Genomic DNA, 18,001 nt, shown 5'->3' on the forward strand with positions numbered 1-18,001 from the left:
TTTAAACATCCTTCAAATTCTGATTGAAAGAGGAAGTCCACATAAAGATGAAAAACAATTTAATCAGAACTTCTTTTCCTCTAATCAGAAAAAACAACATTAAACATCTGTTTCAGTGGTTTCTTCTTATCCAGTCATGGGAGACGATGAAAAGAAGCAAGTCCTCAATCCAAATGTCCTCAGCTGTCAGGTTTACTCACAGGACAGGCAGAAATTAAACATTGTTTCTTCTTTCTTTTTTTAAAAATGTATGATTAACATGAGCATTTCACAGTGCGTTCACTCTGTACCGATCAAATGTCCTACATAAAGACTTGAGCTGCCTTTTGAAGGAACAAGGAAACAACTGTTAATCACCAGATCTGAGAGTTGCAGCATTGTCATGCTGCCTGTCTGACAGTTCTGCTTATTGGTGGTTAAACAGTAAAAAATGGTTCTTTATCTCTAAATTCACACGCACACACTGCACTAATGTGACAGTATGTGTCCTTTCTATTAGCTTATGAACTTTGGGCGAGTTATATTTACACTGAGAAGAAAAAGATTAATAATATGAATATGCTTGCTATGCAGGGAAAAGCTTTCATTATTTATTTTTTACTTGACTCCCACAGTTCAATAGGTGAAAAAAAATACTACTTAGTTGTATCTTACCGCAAAATATTAGTAATTTATTCTCACAATATAAAGTAAATCTTCAGTATTTTAAATTGAGTATGATTTTTATTGCAACTTTTCATTTGTAAAATGAAGAATGTGTTATTTCTTCTTCTTACATAAGATACAGTCTGGCTAAAGATTAAAGTATTATCAGGAACCAAATCCACGATCAAATAATTTTCTGATGTCAGTGTATCAGTATAAAATTAACACCAGCTCAGATAAACCTGTGGGCTACTTTTACTCTCATTTAATCTTATAACATTTTTACGGTGATTTGATATTTCCCACGAACAGTCAGAATAATTGTTAGAAAAGTTGAAGGCAAGTTCACGTCTGGAGGAGTAGCTTTGGCGAAGACAACTTTTGTAATGAGAGGCTGACAACCACTGAAGAGAGAGAGAGAGAGAGAGAGAGAGAGAGAGAGAGAGAGAGACAGAGACAGAGAGAGAGAGAGCTGCCACGCTGCTGTGAGAACATTACCAGTTTGCCGTCTCTCAGACTTCAAAAACAGAACCTCAGCGACAGCTCGCCCACTGGAAAACACAGATGAGACTGAGTGCCAGGGTCACTCCTTTCATTTTGTGTGTATCAGACTGGCAGAATAAGTCATTCAGTTAATTGAAGGGTTTCAATTCCTAACGATGACATTTCTTACAACCGATGAACATATTTAACTAAATACCAAAGAAAAGACTGATAAAGTTGATCCTATGTAAAGCCTGTCTGTGTTAAATTTGCTCGATAAACACTTTTTGCAAATAACTGCTTTAACAACTTTACAGCATTTCCAACTGCTTGTTTGACCTTTAACATTACCACCGCATCAATAGTGAAGAAATATATCGGGCACAGGACAGTTACTTTCTGAACTCATAGATGTTGCATATAAATCAATTATCTTTAAAACAAAAGCAATATTGTCTTTTGTAATATGTCCCATCAATTCAGTTAACAAAAATTAGCAGCTGTCGTCCATTACTGTCACTACAGCGCTGGTGGTTTGAACGTTGGTCCCTCACTACTGTGTGTGTGTGTGTGTGTGAATCTTGTCAACTACTCTGCTCTCAAGTTAAAGGCGCCGCCCGTTAACGTGTACAGCCGTAATATAGACACACAGAAATACCCTCAACGATGAGAATAAAGTACACATTTGTCATGAAAGTAAAAAAATAAAGCTAGAAATAGATTATTTTAAACATTAAACCTTGTGGTGCATTTATTTGCACTTGTAAAGATCGATGCTTTTAAAAAACAGCTTTTTTCAGGATGAAGAATTTTAAGTTTCAATAAATCCATCAAACGTATGAGTTTGTGAACCAGCACCTAATATTATATATAATATATTTATACGTTCATTTAATCCCATATTTAACCTCTGTACTAATTTATGCATTTCATTCTATTTTTTTTACTTACTGATTTTCTGTTCTTAGAAAAGCTGGCCATTGTGTCTCATGAAACAAAATTTTTCTTCTTCAAGCAAGCAGGAGAGGGAAATTCCTGACCCCCTGCATGCACAGCCTGGCACCTAACCTGGTTTTCACATATTTGAAGCTGCACATTTGAAACAGAGTAGGCGCACATGAACATTTGAACTTTCATACTGACTTTCACAATAACGCTCATTCGATGTTTTAGAAGTTACATTCAGCAGTGTCTCATGCCCGAGTGAATTTGTTGTCAGAAAGGTTCCTATAAAGAGAAAAAGTATGCAAATGTTTTGCATTCTTCCTCTCTTGCAGATGTCAGATATGATCTCCCTGTTGTTTTCATATTTGTCTTGCTATGAGAGGTCTGCTTTTATGAAATGTCTTTTTTTTTTAAGATAAACAGTATCTCGAATAACTGCTCGATGGCCCCTTTTCATGTTTTGAAGTTCTTTCCTAAACTTATTTCTACCCTTCCACTAAATTAGCTTTTGTTTCCTGTTGCAGACAAATGCATTGCTGACAAAGTGTTTCCTCTTAAGAATAAGCATGACTGGTTTTCTCACGGCTCTTTTTGTGTTTCATCTGCAAAACTGACATGTGAAACCAGTAAAACTGACCTCGACTTTCACACCTGTATTGGTGTCTCCATGATTTGTTTTTTTATTTTTTTGTCTTCTATGCCAAGAAGATGATGAAAAACATCAATCAAACAACAGTTCAATCAAGTTCCCGGTACACTTAAAAGACAAGATAAAACCTGAGAGGTGAAGTCATTGATGAGATCTTTTGAAGAAGTTTTGTCACTCAGAGTTACAGTAAGCAAAGTTTTGTTCATGAGATAAAATAAATGAGTTACAACCAACATAAACATTCTATCTCCTCAACACAACACAGATAGCCATTACCGTACCACTGCATTATTATGTGTTATTCTAACATTTTTAAGAAAACAAAACCTTTGGAAAGACAATGCAGATATTATGTTAGCATTTGTGCATAAAGTTATTGCTTTAAACACACACAATAACTGGATAGAACAGGCACTTTTATATCAACAATGGGCAGGTCTACTGTATATTGGAAAACTGAAGGAAAGTCTCTGTATTATCAAAATTGCACAAATACAACAAATTGCAATTCATGATATACATGTTTATAATAATACAAATATCTAAAGCTCCCTAAACGTGACCAAAACTACCTGAATTTTTTGTCACAGAATTTATTCAAATTGGATACATGTGTGTCTGCACACGTCTTGGTTACAGCTAAGAGACTAACTCAGCTATAATTTACTACTTACTAAGTCTTTGGTTTATCGGCTTGTAATACACTTTTGAAGTGTGATGTCCCTTTCATATGACATAATTAAATCATGATCTTTAATTATGTTATTCTGAATGAACAAATTCATTTTATTTGATTCATTTATTTTAGGAGAATCACCAGACAAACAACTACAAACACCACGTGTCCTCAGTTAAGTTACAAATACACAAAAAAAACGCAAATTTTTTTCAGCTTTTATTTTTTTAAATGCAACTTTATCACAACAGTATAGGGTCGCCCATAAAGTTGGAATAATTATATAGCGCCAAACAAATTACATTGCACCTGTATAAAACATGTACATAAAACATTTTTCATGCACTAAAACTTTTGTCTTATAAAAAATAAAGTATATATATACTATATATAGATAATTATTATATATTATATGTATATATTCTATTACATGTATAGGCTATATTATATATTATACAAAATGTTTACAACTGCACTCTAAAGCTGTGATGTTAGGGGTTTTCATACAAATATACAAAAATATATGTAGAAAATAAAAATGGTATGACAGAAAATACACTGACTGAAAGTTAAATCCCTGGTTTTATTTAATATTCAAACAGATGAATGACTTTTCGTCCTTCATAATGAGAGAAAGTTGTCTAACTACTCAGACATCTGCAGCTGAGTTCTCCCGGTCGTCCCGATGCTCTCTGAAGCGTGGGTGAACGAGGCGGAGGAGTTATGCGTCTTCAGTAACTTCGCCTTCCCTCTGCAGGTCGCGTACAGGAGCTCGGCCCGCCGTCTGAAGTGATGGTCCAGGAAGAAGTAGATGGCTGGATTCACACAGCTGTTGAAGAAGGCCAGGCAGCCCGAGACGAGGAGCCCGTTTCTCTGCCACGACTGGGCGTCGCAACTCAGACTGGCGTTGGAGAGCTGCGAGACGATTATAATGACTTTGAAGACGTTGAAGGGGAGCCAGGACACCACGAAGGCCACGATGATGCAGAGCACCATCTTCACGGAGTGTCTGCGGCGCGCGTCCGCGCGGGGACTCGTGGCGCAGTGCCGGTGGAGGTGCACGACGATGGTGCCGTAGCAGAGCGCGATGATGCCCACCGGGAAGACAAAGGTGAGCAGCGCCATGCTGAGGCTCAGGCCGAGGAAAAAAGGTGTGTTGTTGTCTTCCACGCAGGAGAGGCCGTCGCCGGACGGCTCCACTCTGCGGTAGACCAGCGACGGTAGGCCGAGCAGCAGGGAGCTCAGCCACACCGCGACGCAGGTGGCGCGGACGCACCTGCTTCTCCTCAGGTACCTCGAGTCCATCAGCTTCACCACGGCCAGGTAGCGGTCGACGCTCATGCAGGTGAGGAAGAAGACGTTGGAGAAGCGGTTCACGGCGATAACGTAGCTGCTCAGTTTACACAGCAGGTTCCCAGTGCGCCCGAAGTTCCAGTGGCCGCTCTGGCTGGCGGAGGTGGCCCACAGGGGCAGCGTGAGGACGAAGACGAGGTCGGCCAGGGCCAGGTTGACTACGAACGTGTCCACCAGACGCCCACCGCTCCGACCTTTGCTGCCCACCACCGAGATCACGAAGAGGTTGCCCAGGAAGCCTGTGAAAAATATGAGGTAGTACAGTATTGGCAGGAAGATGCTGGAGCCATGGAGACGTGAGTCAGGACAATCCCCGGAGACGTTATAATACAGTGACCCGTCGCCAGTAACGTTCTCATAGTCGTAGTAATCCTCGGGCACATAGTCAGTGTAGGCGTCCATCCTTAGAGATCACAGCTCTGCAGTGCAACTGTATTGTGGCAGCAGTGTGGTTAGTCAACACCCTGCTGCTTGTGAAAACCACAGAGAAAAATAGACCCTACTTCAACTCTCTTCCTCTCACCATCAGAGATGTTATTCTATTGACTAGTGATATCAGTGTCACTTCACTGTGTGATTTAGTGGGACAGCACAGACTGAAAAGTTGCTTTTTTTTGTAAATAATTGGTTTTGATGTTATTTCACAGTTTGAAGCTTGAGGAGCAATCGATATTATATAAATAACAAGTCACAATTTGCCTTATAGGCTAAGAAGAATTGTATGACCAGATGTGTATGACCAGTAGGGGGCAGGTAAGCTTTACTTGTGTTTGATATGTGATGAACTGCACTGAATGCAGGCTCACTGATGTGCAAAAGATAATGTTATCTTCGCTGAGAGTGTCCCTCTCACGGGTGAGAACATGCTTCCGGTTCAAGCCGTGATGGAGCAGGCAGTGGGGACATGCACTTTTATCAAGTCAGTTACAAATCCATGAATATTTCCTCGACCCATCCATTCATTCTCAACCCAAACGATTGTCAAATATCTTCTTCAGCGAAATGTACTTGGCATTGAGCCTGTGAGAGCTGATTAACGAAGGAGACTTTATTGAAACTGCATGTAAACTCTTTTGTTCTTGTATTTACTCACGTTCACCAGTCTTTCTTGATTTAAACTGGTTTGTTTATGTCCACTGCCACTCTATTACTGATTTTGCATGGAGGCCAGTATAATTGTAGCCTATATTTAGAGTATACCACTTGTGTAGAGTAATCCAGGGATGATATATCTATAATATGCAACCCAGTATGACATAATATGCTGTTTCTCCATAGTGTTGCCTAATTTTACTATTGCTATTTTGGCCTATTCTGTTTCACACGTCTCTCCGTTATGGAAGAGAGATCCCCCCCTCTGTTGCTTTTCATGAGGTTTCTTTCTTATATGAAATTAGGGTAATATGTTGTAATAAAACTGATTTGATTTGACTGCCAACTCACTGCCAGGTAGCTAAAACTCGAAAAGGAACAAATACAGCAAAAATCACTTTCTTGCAGACGTGCAGCATGTGATGTAAGTGCTAATTTGATGCACAGATACAGCTGTTTTCTGGCATCACCTGCCAGAAACATACTGTAGAAACCCGTCCCCACCATGGAAACTGAGAAGGTGCAACCTGAAACTGCTTGACACTTCGTTGTGCATCACTCTCCACCAAATAGTGAGTCAGTCTGGATGGTGTGACTCAACCTGCAGTTGGTTGCCTCTAACGTATAGAAGATTCCTCTTGGTGAAAGATAACACAGATTGACAGGAAAGAGAAGGCTTTGGCAGCTATGGCAATTGTTACGGGGAAGGAAAGTGTCATTACGACTGCCTCCTCAAGGCAGAATGGACCCCAGGAGAAATGAACTCTGTGGTCCAGCTCGTAGCCATTGTGCTGTGGCCGGGAGGAGTGAGGAGGACAGGCCACATCTTACAACAGGGCAGAGAATGCTTCATTGTTCTGTGGGAGAGTTTCAGTTAAGAAAGCATGGCGAATGAATGACCTCTTATAGGATCCCTGCTCTGCTTTCTAGCATTGTGCGTTATTCAAACTCTCCTTTTACTTTGTAGTGTCAAGGTGATGTGTGGATATACTCATCACGGCAGAAAATCCTGTCAGTCCCACATTGTTCAGTTCGACGTTGTTCTCCCTCATGCTCAGCTGTACCTTTTTTTTTTTTTCCTTTAAAAAGTTTTAATGATTTCTTCTGCATTCTTGCTGCTCTGTCAGTGGAACGCTACATTCCTCTCCCCGAATAAGTGCTGTCTCACTCCAATTGAGCAGAGTAAATGTGAGAGCCAGTGAATGGAGCAGCCTCAATAGGAGAAAATAAACAATTGCATTGGTCCATGGGTGCAGCGGGGGAGAGCGGATGAGAGGAAGGGAGAAAAGCCTCCCTAACGTGCTAAGATTCCCATGGATACTTAGTCCTTTTTCTGTTGAGAGGAGGATCTCGTAAAGTACTTCAACAGTGGATGATTTCTCTTTTTCTTTTACTCTGTTTTTATTTGAGGAGAGAAAGGGTGGTATGTGTCAGGGTGATTGTTAGACATGGGGGGGTCACATGCACACAAGTGTGCACACACACACACACACGCACACACACATGCACGCGTACAATTTGCTCCTCACTTGTCAAGTGTTAAGTTTCAGAAAAGAAGTCCATTGTTTGGGTGTGAAAGGTTCTTGTTTTAGCTGTTTAACTAAATCAAAAGTTCCTTCAACACAAAGGATTGCATGGCATCAGTGCTCCATTCTGTGTCATTTTAAGTGATGAGGGGCTTTTAACCATTTCCTTTTATTGAGCAACTTCATGATTTGAACCCGTTTTCTTCATCCTCCGCACATAATAAGATATATGTACAGGAATGCAGGGAGTTACAGAATATCGTGCAAAAAATGCCAATTTGAGGGGGGAAAAAAACACAATTCCTATGTCACTTAACCACAAATAGTTAGCTGTTAGGGGGCTAACATTGTTGGGTATTTGGGCCTTCTTTACCACTGCTGGCCATCCATCCAAAACATGACAAATGATGTTAATTAGAGAACACATTTTCTGAAAACAATATTATTGGATACAACTCAAAAGCTCTGACTAGGTTGATTCCATTAACAAGATGTTATCGAGGCCTGACATAATTCATAACTGATAGGAGGTGACTACTATGTTACTTACTTTGTTAGTTAGTTGTTGCTTGACATTTGGTGTGGTTGCTATGGTTTCACTAGGTGGTTACTACCCCTGTTAACTCATTCATTAGGCTACCCCCTATATAATATATGACTTATTAGTGATAAGTCAATTGAGATTTTTAGACTCTTTGGTAGCACCATCATTTGCATCATCACTGACAGCTGTCGAGGAACTGTATAGGTGGTGCATTGCATTGTGGGATTGTTAGCAAAAAGTACTTTTTTGTTATATTGTTAATTATAATAACAATAACTGGAATTTATATTGCACCTTTCAAGGGACCCAAGGACACTATTGTTGTCCTTCTTAGAGCACTATATAGTGGATAAAGTTATGCACTCGCTTGGTGTGTGATGGATATGGAAGGGTTTAAGACTTTTTGATGATTGCTTTGGGACTGGGAGGTTGCTAGTGAGTGTTCAGTGGTTGCTAGGGTGTACTAGGAGTAGTGCTGTAGTGATGGTGGTAATAGTTTTAGTGAGATGGCCACTGAGAGAGAGGATTGTCTGTGTGTGTGTGTGTGTGTGTGTGTGTGTGTGTGTGTGTGGTGCTTCCGTTGTTTGTGTGTATGTGTTATTAAAAGGATTCAATCACAGTTTAAAAGCAACTAAACCCCCCTTCAGTCCTGAATGCTGGAGTAATTATTTATATTTCCCTAGATTTTTACATTGTGTGAGCAACAGTACTTACACACGTGTACAGTTACATTTACAGATCCAATGGTTGTAGCAAAAAAATCTTGTCTTTTCCCTCTCAACATGTTGCCCTGCTCTACTGAGGCCCCTTTACAAATCTGGCATCAACATGTTGGCACCTCTTTTGCTCTTGTGTATGCACCACTGCTTACTTAGTGTGGGTGTCATTCTTCCAACATCAACAACACATTTAAGAATGGGTTTCATATGTTCAAGTTACATATTGCATAATTGCAACAAAAACAAAAAAAAAGCCAAAACAGGATGCTACTGTCTACCAGTTTCTCAACAGTGCAAACAGCGTGAAAACAATAAGATGCCTGAAATGTTTGAAGTGGGTTTGATCAGCTCGTTTTTAAGGACGCTAACCTCCGAAGCTGTGGTGTGAAGGCAGTGAAGAAAGATTTTAGAGGTGGCACAGAAATCAGTTGATCTCAGTAAGACAGACAAGGTTTGTCTGACATACAGACAGTCTTACTAAACAAAGAAGCAGGACAAACATGTAATCTTTTAGTTTTCCATATGATTTAAGGTGATTTAATCCTGTGTGTTCTTCCGCTTATTTCACATTTCCCCATGTTTCTGTTTGAATCTGATGCATTATTTGAAAACGGAAAAGTAACCTAGAGAATTTACCCGTCAGAGCATGTCATGTTTCATGTGCTTAATGAGCAGCTTCCCCGTGGCTGGACCAGGTTCGTGTTGAGGGGGACTATAATGGTTAAATCATTAAGTCAGGAAATCATTATTACTGAATCACTGTTGGCAGCAGGTGGCAGGAGTGTGAAAGACCAGGACACAGAAGCTTATGCATGGATTGGGTTGACGAAATGAAAATGCATTATATGATCCATACTGTTGTAATGAATGTATACGACACTGTCCCATGTAAATAGTTCTTACATAATTACTGCCACAGAAGGGTTGCACGAATATGTGGCAGTAATTATGCCCTTAGAGACTTTTTCAAATAAATTCATGATTCTGCAGCACCCATTGATCAGGAACTGAACTGAATTTTTTGGCCTTCAGTCACATATTCTAAACAAATGCATGTCATTCAATTGTCAAACAAGAAGAATTTGCAATAGGTGCTACCAAGTTAAGGCCCATGCATTCACACATTCATGCACTCACACATCCAAGCATTCACACGTTTCCTCCATGCTGAATATAAGGTGAAAACTGTGGCCGACAAACTGACCGCCAACTGACAGAATGAGCTACAGAACTGCAGCTGTGTTTTCATGCATGCTTTTTGCTGGGAAATTAGTTAACAACAGGTACCATCAGACATATACTACATAAAACATACACCTTATTGAGGTTTAAAGCAGTCTTTAAACTCAACTCTTATTGCATGCAGTGTTTCCTCGTATCCAGATTTTCTATGTTTCAAACCTTCAATAGTCATTTGTGTCATTTTAATTAGTCACTTAAATCTGGACCCAAATGAGGCGCAGGAGACTTTTGCTCTGCTACATTAACATTATGGGTGTCGGGTTGTAACATCTTACAGTTTTATTACTTTTCATTAACACGTTGCATGAACTTTATGACCCGTTCATAATGTCTGAGCTTCATTAGAGACATATTGTGCATTCAAAGGATAAATGTCATTGTTACCTTGTCTTATGTTGTGAACATGCATTTTCTTACTATTTATGTTGTCTGAGTTTGTGAACCCGACACTATATCGCCATGCCTTATGAATGACCAACGCCATTAGGATAGCTGATAGTTCAAGTAATTAATGATGATATCCTCATTTTGAATGATGATGACAATGAGATCATTGATATTTGTAGAGTGTGAAGACCAGACCAGTCAGTTGACAGGAATACTGGTCTTACTGGTCTGCCCTCGGCTCTCAGGGGAAGGTTTTCGGAGCAGATGGCTGCGTCAGTGGGCAGAGTTGAGTGTCAGCTGACAGTAAATGATCTTCTCAGCAAGGGGCTCTGTGTTATAGCTTGTCCTTGTAAAGCGAAGAACAAGGTTGTACCAAACTGTAAGGTTGGTGGGGGGTGGGAGACGACACTTTTGATTATTGATCTGCAAAGCGGGTTGGGATTGGTTGTTGACATTGATCCTCCTCATTTGAACCGAGAGGAGCATCTGCTGCTGCCTGATTAGGCGGGAGATGATCTCGTCCTGAGGTGATCCCAGGAAGGTGGGAGGCTCAGCTGTGTTCACAATGCGGGAGCTGATTTCCAGGGGAAGTAGAGCAAGCAGGTCCCATCTTGACAGTTTTATTGACAGTATTCTGAGGAGTGGAAAGTGTGACCATGATAGCGACAGTTTTATCTGTCACTTGGTATCTTGGGCACGATCAGCCGATTGAACTGCTGACTGCACCACCGAATGTGAAGATAATGCGACTCACCTCCCGCTATGAGTAAGCAGTCTGCCACTCTCATGCCGTTTTGACTCAGTGGCGCAGGTCACACAGATCTCATTCTCGGGTTGGTTATTAGTTGTGAGGACCTGTTCACATTAGGAGTGCTTGGGGTCAATAGGTCAGTAGACAGGCTTACCAACACCTGGGGGACACAGAGTTCATCGCTCAGAGAGCTATTAGGACCAGAAGGCTGGACCCCAACCAATGACATGCAGGCGTATCACTTCTTGCTGCAATAAGAGGTCATCAGCGTGAACATGCATTTGTGTGTAAGGTGTTTAGAGGTACGATGTGTGTGTGTGCTTCTAGGGAGTCACAGGATGTTGCACATGCCGAGCACAAGCAAGGAAGTATTGTTGATTTTTTTTTTTTTGTTTATTGAAGAGAAAGAAAAAGGGCGGATTCAGAGGTAGGGTTGATGAATGTGTTGATGGTGGCATTTTGATAGGGGTAATTTTGACCTGACAGGGCCCAGGCTCTCTCATGAATCAAAATGTGTCAGCCAGGCGCTGGAGATGGAGGGCCACTCATTGTGGCTCTGACACCCATGTGAGGGGCTGAGGCTGCTGGGGGTCAAGTGTGACACCTCATTAGGACGATGTTGATTTAGTGTGGCCACAGCGCAACAGACCTCCTCCCATGGGGCATGGAGAGGCGTTTGAGTGAGGGGGTGGGGAGCACCGAGCACCGGACAGAGAATGGGGTCCTACTGCTCTTCATCCGCAAGGCCGTCATCTGACAGCTTGCAAATCATGCACCTACGCCCAACCCCCCCTCTTTAAATTTCACCCTGTCTCTAGTTTTTAAATATGCATTTCTTTAACCACAAAGGAGCCACGTGTAATTGCCTTTTGAGAGATCTAGTTTTTTTTGTTTTTGTTTCATTTGTTTGTTTTTTGGAGTTATCTGCTTTGGTCAGTTTTTTTCCCTCAATGAACCCAACACCCCTGACAGAATAATTTCGACCTTTCACCTTTGATCTTTGGATTTGAAATTGTTTTCTGTAATGTCAAGATTACTTCTGACAAGCTGCAGCCGTGCTCTGCAGCTCAAGTGCAAATTGGTATTCGCTGATTTTAGGAATAAGAGTTTTCTGGTTAGAAAGCACAATGTTTATATGCTGATACCCCCCCCCAAAAAAAATGTTTTAAATGTTTTAAAATTTACAGAAATAAAACAAAAAAAACACTTTTTACCTGTCTAATAAACTTTCTTATTTGATGATTATTTATGTCAAACTAGAAGTTGGATTTTTTAGAATTAATCATAAACTTTTTGTACTTTTGTACTTGTCAAGCTGCTCCTGGTAGTCAGTTGATACCACAATACCAGGTTTTCAAGTTAGAAATCACCCACAAACAACAATTTCAGATCTCCTGGATTTGTGTGTTAATTATGGTTTTCAGTGTTTGAATATTGGGTTTCAGTAAACATTAAATGTCATAGTATTCATTAATACATTTGTGTTATGAATGAATCGTGTACTGCGTATTATGAAAAACTAAAATAGAAACTCCTTTCCCTGTAGATCAACACCAATATTGTATTCCTGTAAACAAACTCTGTACCGTACATTTGTAAGTGGCTTAGACTGATTTTTGTTGAGATTTTGTTCTGTTTCATCTGAAGCATCGCTCCACAAATCACATCTGTTAATTTTTGTTTATTGAAAAAAGTCTTTCATTTAGAAACCGATGGCAGAGGGATTGCAGGTTTACACAAAGAGTGTTTGGGTCTAATTTAAACTTTGACCTTTAGTTGTAGTGCCCCCATCTGGCCAACTTGCTGTAATGCTTTTTAAGTTGTACAGGCACAATTTCAAAAGCTCCAAAGTTTTATCTGCTAACACTGAGAACCACTGTGGTAAAACAGAACAAATATCCATTAACAGCGTTTACTCAAAGTGTCATGTTTTATGGATAGCTAATATGGAAGTTATTCTAATGACATCATTTAAATAATGGCATACAAATCGCTACAAAGCATTATGATTAATCATCCCCATTATTCTTTGATGCAGGCTTTTTATTCATGTAGCTTGACTGATCCATTCATGTCAAGCGATCTTCTCTCCCCTAATTTCTTCTCTGTTATTACATCTCAGTTTCAATTACGCCACAAAGCCACACAATGCTGGACTGTCACTGCTTCTCATTGGCTGGGGATTCATTGAGAAAATTAATGTCTGTCTTAATGTCTGCGACTGCTTGAATTTGATTACACTGACTCAGAGGCCTCCACCAAATGTCACAGTTTAGTCACTGTGCAGCCTGCCCATCTTTCCGCACCACACAAAAGACATTAAGTAGCCCTTTATTGCATTTACTCATCATGCATACTTAAAATGATGGAAAGCTTTGAACTAAATGAGTGTACCAGAAAATGCATGAATAATGAATGAACCCTAATTCACAGATATGGTCATCATTCAATAAGTAAAACATATTTTTCCTTTTACATCATTTTTTTTAAATTTAGAATTTGGGCAAATAATATTCAAATGTAAAATAATATCGTCAATAAACCTGAACGTTCACTGCCTTGGTCTCTGAGATGTATACGCATGCACGCACACACACACACACACACACACACACACACACACACACACACAAAACCACCCACAAACAAAGGTGCAGAGGGCCATCTGTCTTTTCTGATGGTACAGATCTGGGAAAACAATGAAGGCTTCGTGACATTTCACAGATTTCCCTCTAAATACTTCACACTTCTCACACACACACACACACACACACGCACACACACACACAGATATCTGCTGTTTCCCTCACTGATGTTGTGTTTGATTAATTAAAATCGTATAAATTGCAGAGATTATATTTATCACCCACATATTAATATATCCCTCTTGCCAAGAATGAATGATTTATGAATGCTGTTATAGCTGATGTCACAGTCCACTTTTGTTGCCTTTGAGATTTTACTCATTAGTCTGAATAATAACTGTCACTAATTCAAGCTGTTCTCGAATGGCTTTTTGAATAGAAAGAGAGGGAGAGAGTGCAAGTGAGAGAGAGGCAGCAATAGAGAGGAGAGAGGCCTGAGAGATTAACTCCAGTGAGCTCACTCTGAGAGGCCCAGGGACGGCTGAATATTGTTCTAGTGGTGGGGAGATGGAGGGGTGGGGGGGTGAAAGGAAAAAAATCCCTATGCAGCCAGAGAAATGAACTTGATGATCTCAGGGGGGCGGGGGGAGGATCACCATTCCTTGCTCCTGACAATCAAAATTAGATTGGCCAGCACTGTGTCAACACTAGCCTCAGTTAAGGCATGACAGGGGAGGGAGGGAGGGCAACCCCCCCCGTGGGTGTTTGAGAGTTTGCCATGTGAACTATGGAGACCCCACAGTGCCTTTCACTGACTGCTCAGGCCTCAAAGAAATCCACAACCCCTTTTTTATTGGCCGGCACTGTAACCGACGGCATCGCTACCCTGTGTTCTATATTTTGGCAACTCGTATTGCTGTTTTTGCTGCCATGTTGCGTTAAACCCCCAAATCTGCAGTGCCGGAGTTACAATCGGTGAAACAGAATCAAATATCGTTATAATATTCTATATCATTTGTGAGCAATCAGGCATTAATTCTCAATCTTTCATTTCTTCTTTTCTTTTTGAGCTTTTTCTCTCATCTTCTCTTCATCCTCACAACGTGAACTTGTAATGTCAGCTGACTGCTGACATTACAAGGCAAATTTATTCATATAATAAAACTTATATACTCAAGGCAAAATAGCTTCACTTATTAAAAAGAATAATTAATCTTTTTTTGCAATTAAGTGTATGCATTGATTAACAATTAGAAATTGTAAATAGTGTTCTGAATTATGCAAACTAAAAAGCTTCCTGAAAATAACCAAGCAGCAAAGAGCAATTCAATTACATATATTTAAATATGTATATTAGGTAAAAAGTAATAATGTCAGGATGACTTGATCAAGGGTCTTTTTGGGGGTTTGATCAGTGACCTGGAATTGTGTGTCCAGCACTGCCACATTAGAGAGGGAGTGCAGCTGTGTCCTCATATAACCTTCCCGTTTTTTTATTATATCACCCGATGAATTTGATCTCAGACCACTCAAGAGGAAGAACCTACGTTTCTTCAACACTTCTCATTTTGAAAAATTATCATTCTGATGATTTTGTTTTATTTGTTTCATGCCCCCTTTATTTCCCCAGCAAACAACTTCTCTGATATTAATCATATTGAATGTGTTTCTGTGTTTTAATATGCAGTTACAGTCGAGCTGCAGACCGAAGATGTCGTTCCAAAAAACAAGGCAGATTTAGGATTATTACCAGGACTGCAGGACGACAGTGTGGGACAAAAGGTTTTGTTTTTCACTCTTGGGCTGATTTCTGTTGTTGCCAAAAAGCGAGATGTCCGGCTGACTTTCAAGTAATCACACGCTGCTGTGAGGAGCATTCAAAATAAGTGGATGGAATGTGCAGATTGTTGCGAATTGGCAGAGGAGAAGCCGTTTCATGTTTTCAGTCATCATTAGGATGTTGTACCTGAGTGAACCAGAAAGATCATTTATGTCTCACATTTTACACACAGATGTTTAACTCATTGATGTATCTTCCTCTAAAATGTTAGTGGTCTCATTTTTTCTTCATCTAACTTTGACTTCTGTGTATTTTCTTTTACATTGAAGACATTGTAAGATTTTAAGATTATGTTAAATCTTGAGAATATTTACACCTACTTTACATATGGATATAAATTATTTCATTTTAGCTTAAATGTGTTTGTTTAAATACAATCCTCTCTCTGGAGGCAAAGAAACAAAGCTACAAAAAAAAGAGAGAAATCCTTTATTTTAATGCTTTTTAAAACTACTTGAGTAAAGTTAACATTTGCATGTTTGCATTATAAAATAATTTTAGTCACTGATAGTCGGTACCAATCTTTATTCTCACATTAAAACACAACTTTGTGAGAACATTTGTCACTGTTCCTTCATGCCATGTGGAAATACCCCTTTAACTTATTATCAGATTCAATTAAAACAGAATACATTTGAGTCAGTCCTTGTATAAACTCACCTTTCTTTAGGAGTGAATCTCTTCATTGAGCACTAGTGTCCATCTATCCCGGCTACGAGACAAATACTCTTGAATGTATTGTTCTATTAATTATATGAAAGGCCCCACTGCATAGACATTGTGAAACACCAAAAGGATGTACAGATGTGAGTATAATTAAGACCTTTGTTGCTTCCTTTTTATGCCTGATGGCTAGAAAGGAAATCCTGTAGGGTAGGTGGTTATCCTCTCCCCAGGTACTCTCAGATCTGTGGGGCGGTGCAGCGACATGCCCCTGCAAGGCATGCGGGAGTGTCAGCCAGGCCCACCGGACTGCCCCTCACCACCATCTATGGCAGAGTCAGCAATGGGAGGCTTCAGACCAGATGGTGCGCTGGGAGCACAAGTGTGTGGCAGCTGTCATTCACAGAGACACTGAACCGCTGCAGTGGACTGGACTCTAACTGATTTAACGACTGCAAGTTCCTCCAGAGGCGAATACAAATAAAAATGGATTAACATGAGTGAGATTTCCGAAGTAGCCCGCTGTCTAAAAGTAAAATTCCCAAATCATTCCAGAGTAGAAATTTAGATCTTTTTTTTACGTAATAGACAAAGCACATTTATTTCTATATACACAAAGTTGTGCAAATCAAGTCAATATCAATAACAATAACAGTAGCAGATAATATCAATTCAATTATGTTATATTATAGTGTCACAAAAATAAAAAAATAAAAAGTTATCTCAGGACATTTTATACATCAAGCAGGACTAAAACACGCTCATGAATTTCAGAGTCAATGCGTTTTCCCAACATCACCCAGGAGCAAGCAGAAAAACTGCCTTAACAGACTTTTAGGCAGAAATCTCAAGCGGACCAGGCTCTTGGGTTCCATCTGCATTTGGTGCATTTGACCACTGAGATACCATTTAAACAGTTCTGTCAGTTAATACATAACACAGTTAATCCACTTTGACAATGTGAAATAAAAATATTGTTATTATTTGAGGTACAGCAAACTTCAAAACAAATTCACCGAGTCATGTGAGATTCTTTCATCCCATAGAAGTGCGTGTGATCTTCCCTGAACAGTTCCCCTCTCTAAACACCGGCCAGTCAGTGAGCCAGACAAAAAGGTGTCACTGATGACTGTGTCCAGCAATTTAAGCTATTGAGAGCTGCCCCCAATTCACCTTCTTTCTTAACTTTATGACCATAATTGCCATAAAGCTCCTCCCAAATTCTCCCAACCCCCACTGGCCTTTTCTTGAGGGCTTTGTAACATGCTAAATATTCCCATTGTACTATAGTGTTTTTTTTGTGTGCCTCAATGGCGAAGTTAAGTCTTTATTTAATGAAGCCGGGTCAGAGTTCATCATGTTAGCAGTCTTACAGCTTTAGGCGCAGCATTCAGCTTTTAACACTTCACGTCCAACTTGTACAACTATTCCTTATGTGCCAAACAATAAAAACATCCATCAATGTCCTCCCTTGTCCATGTAGGGTGGGTATGACCGATGATGTGTATCGCACATTGATGCACTTGAGGGGCAGGGGACTGTGTGAATGTTTGTTTATGTCAAGTGAGGATTTGTCAAAAGGTTTATGTCATTGCTGGCATCAGTCTCCTCGAGCTTGTACTGGGTGGTCTTTGTCTGTTTGCATCCGTAAAGAGCTTCGTTCTCACTCTCATTTGTCTCCTATTGATTCTCTAAATTAGGTTGATGAGAGGCCCTCCTATCAGGTGGCATATTAATTGGGTCAGGCTGGATCTTATATGACGTCCAAATAATGGCAACTCGAACCCCAAGACTAAACCTTTGTCCTCTGAACGCTCTCTTTCACCAATTAGCCTCGCGGTGAATCTGCTTCCTGCCACCTCTGCTGCCCGATACCGTTTCTCAAGAATCAGGATGCCACC

At 40.1% G+C, this 18,001-nt stretch overlaps 1 protein-coding gene across 1 annotated transcript; it reads right to left on the bottom strand.

The window, feature by feature from the left end:
• Positions 1-3,610: 3,610 nt before the first annotated feature.
• gpr25 (G protein-coupled receptor 25) lies at positions 3,611-5,350 on the bottom strand. The gene has a single exon (XM_084021656.1). It carries the CDS (start codon positions 5,151-5,153, stop codon positions 4,044-4,046), a length of 1,110 nt encoding a protein of 369 aa, XP_083877782.1. The 5' UTR covers positions 5,154-5,350; the 3' UTR covers positions 3,611-4,043.
• Positions 5,351-18,001: the final 12,651 nt, after the last annotated feature.

The sequence above is a fragment of the Eutrigla gurnardus genome (assembly GCF_963514095.1).
Source record: "Eutrigla gurnardus genome assembly, chromosome: 2".
Lineage (NCBI taxonomy): Eukaryota > Metazoa > Chordata > Actinopteri > Perciformes > Triglidae > Eutrigla > Eutrigla gurnardus.

What these genes read in the sequence shown, in the direction of transcription:
- gpr25 (XM_084021656.1), bottom strand. Translation starts at nt 5,153, where the DNA reads ATGGACGCCTACACTGACTATGTGCCCGAGGATTACTACGACTATGAG.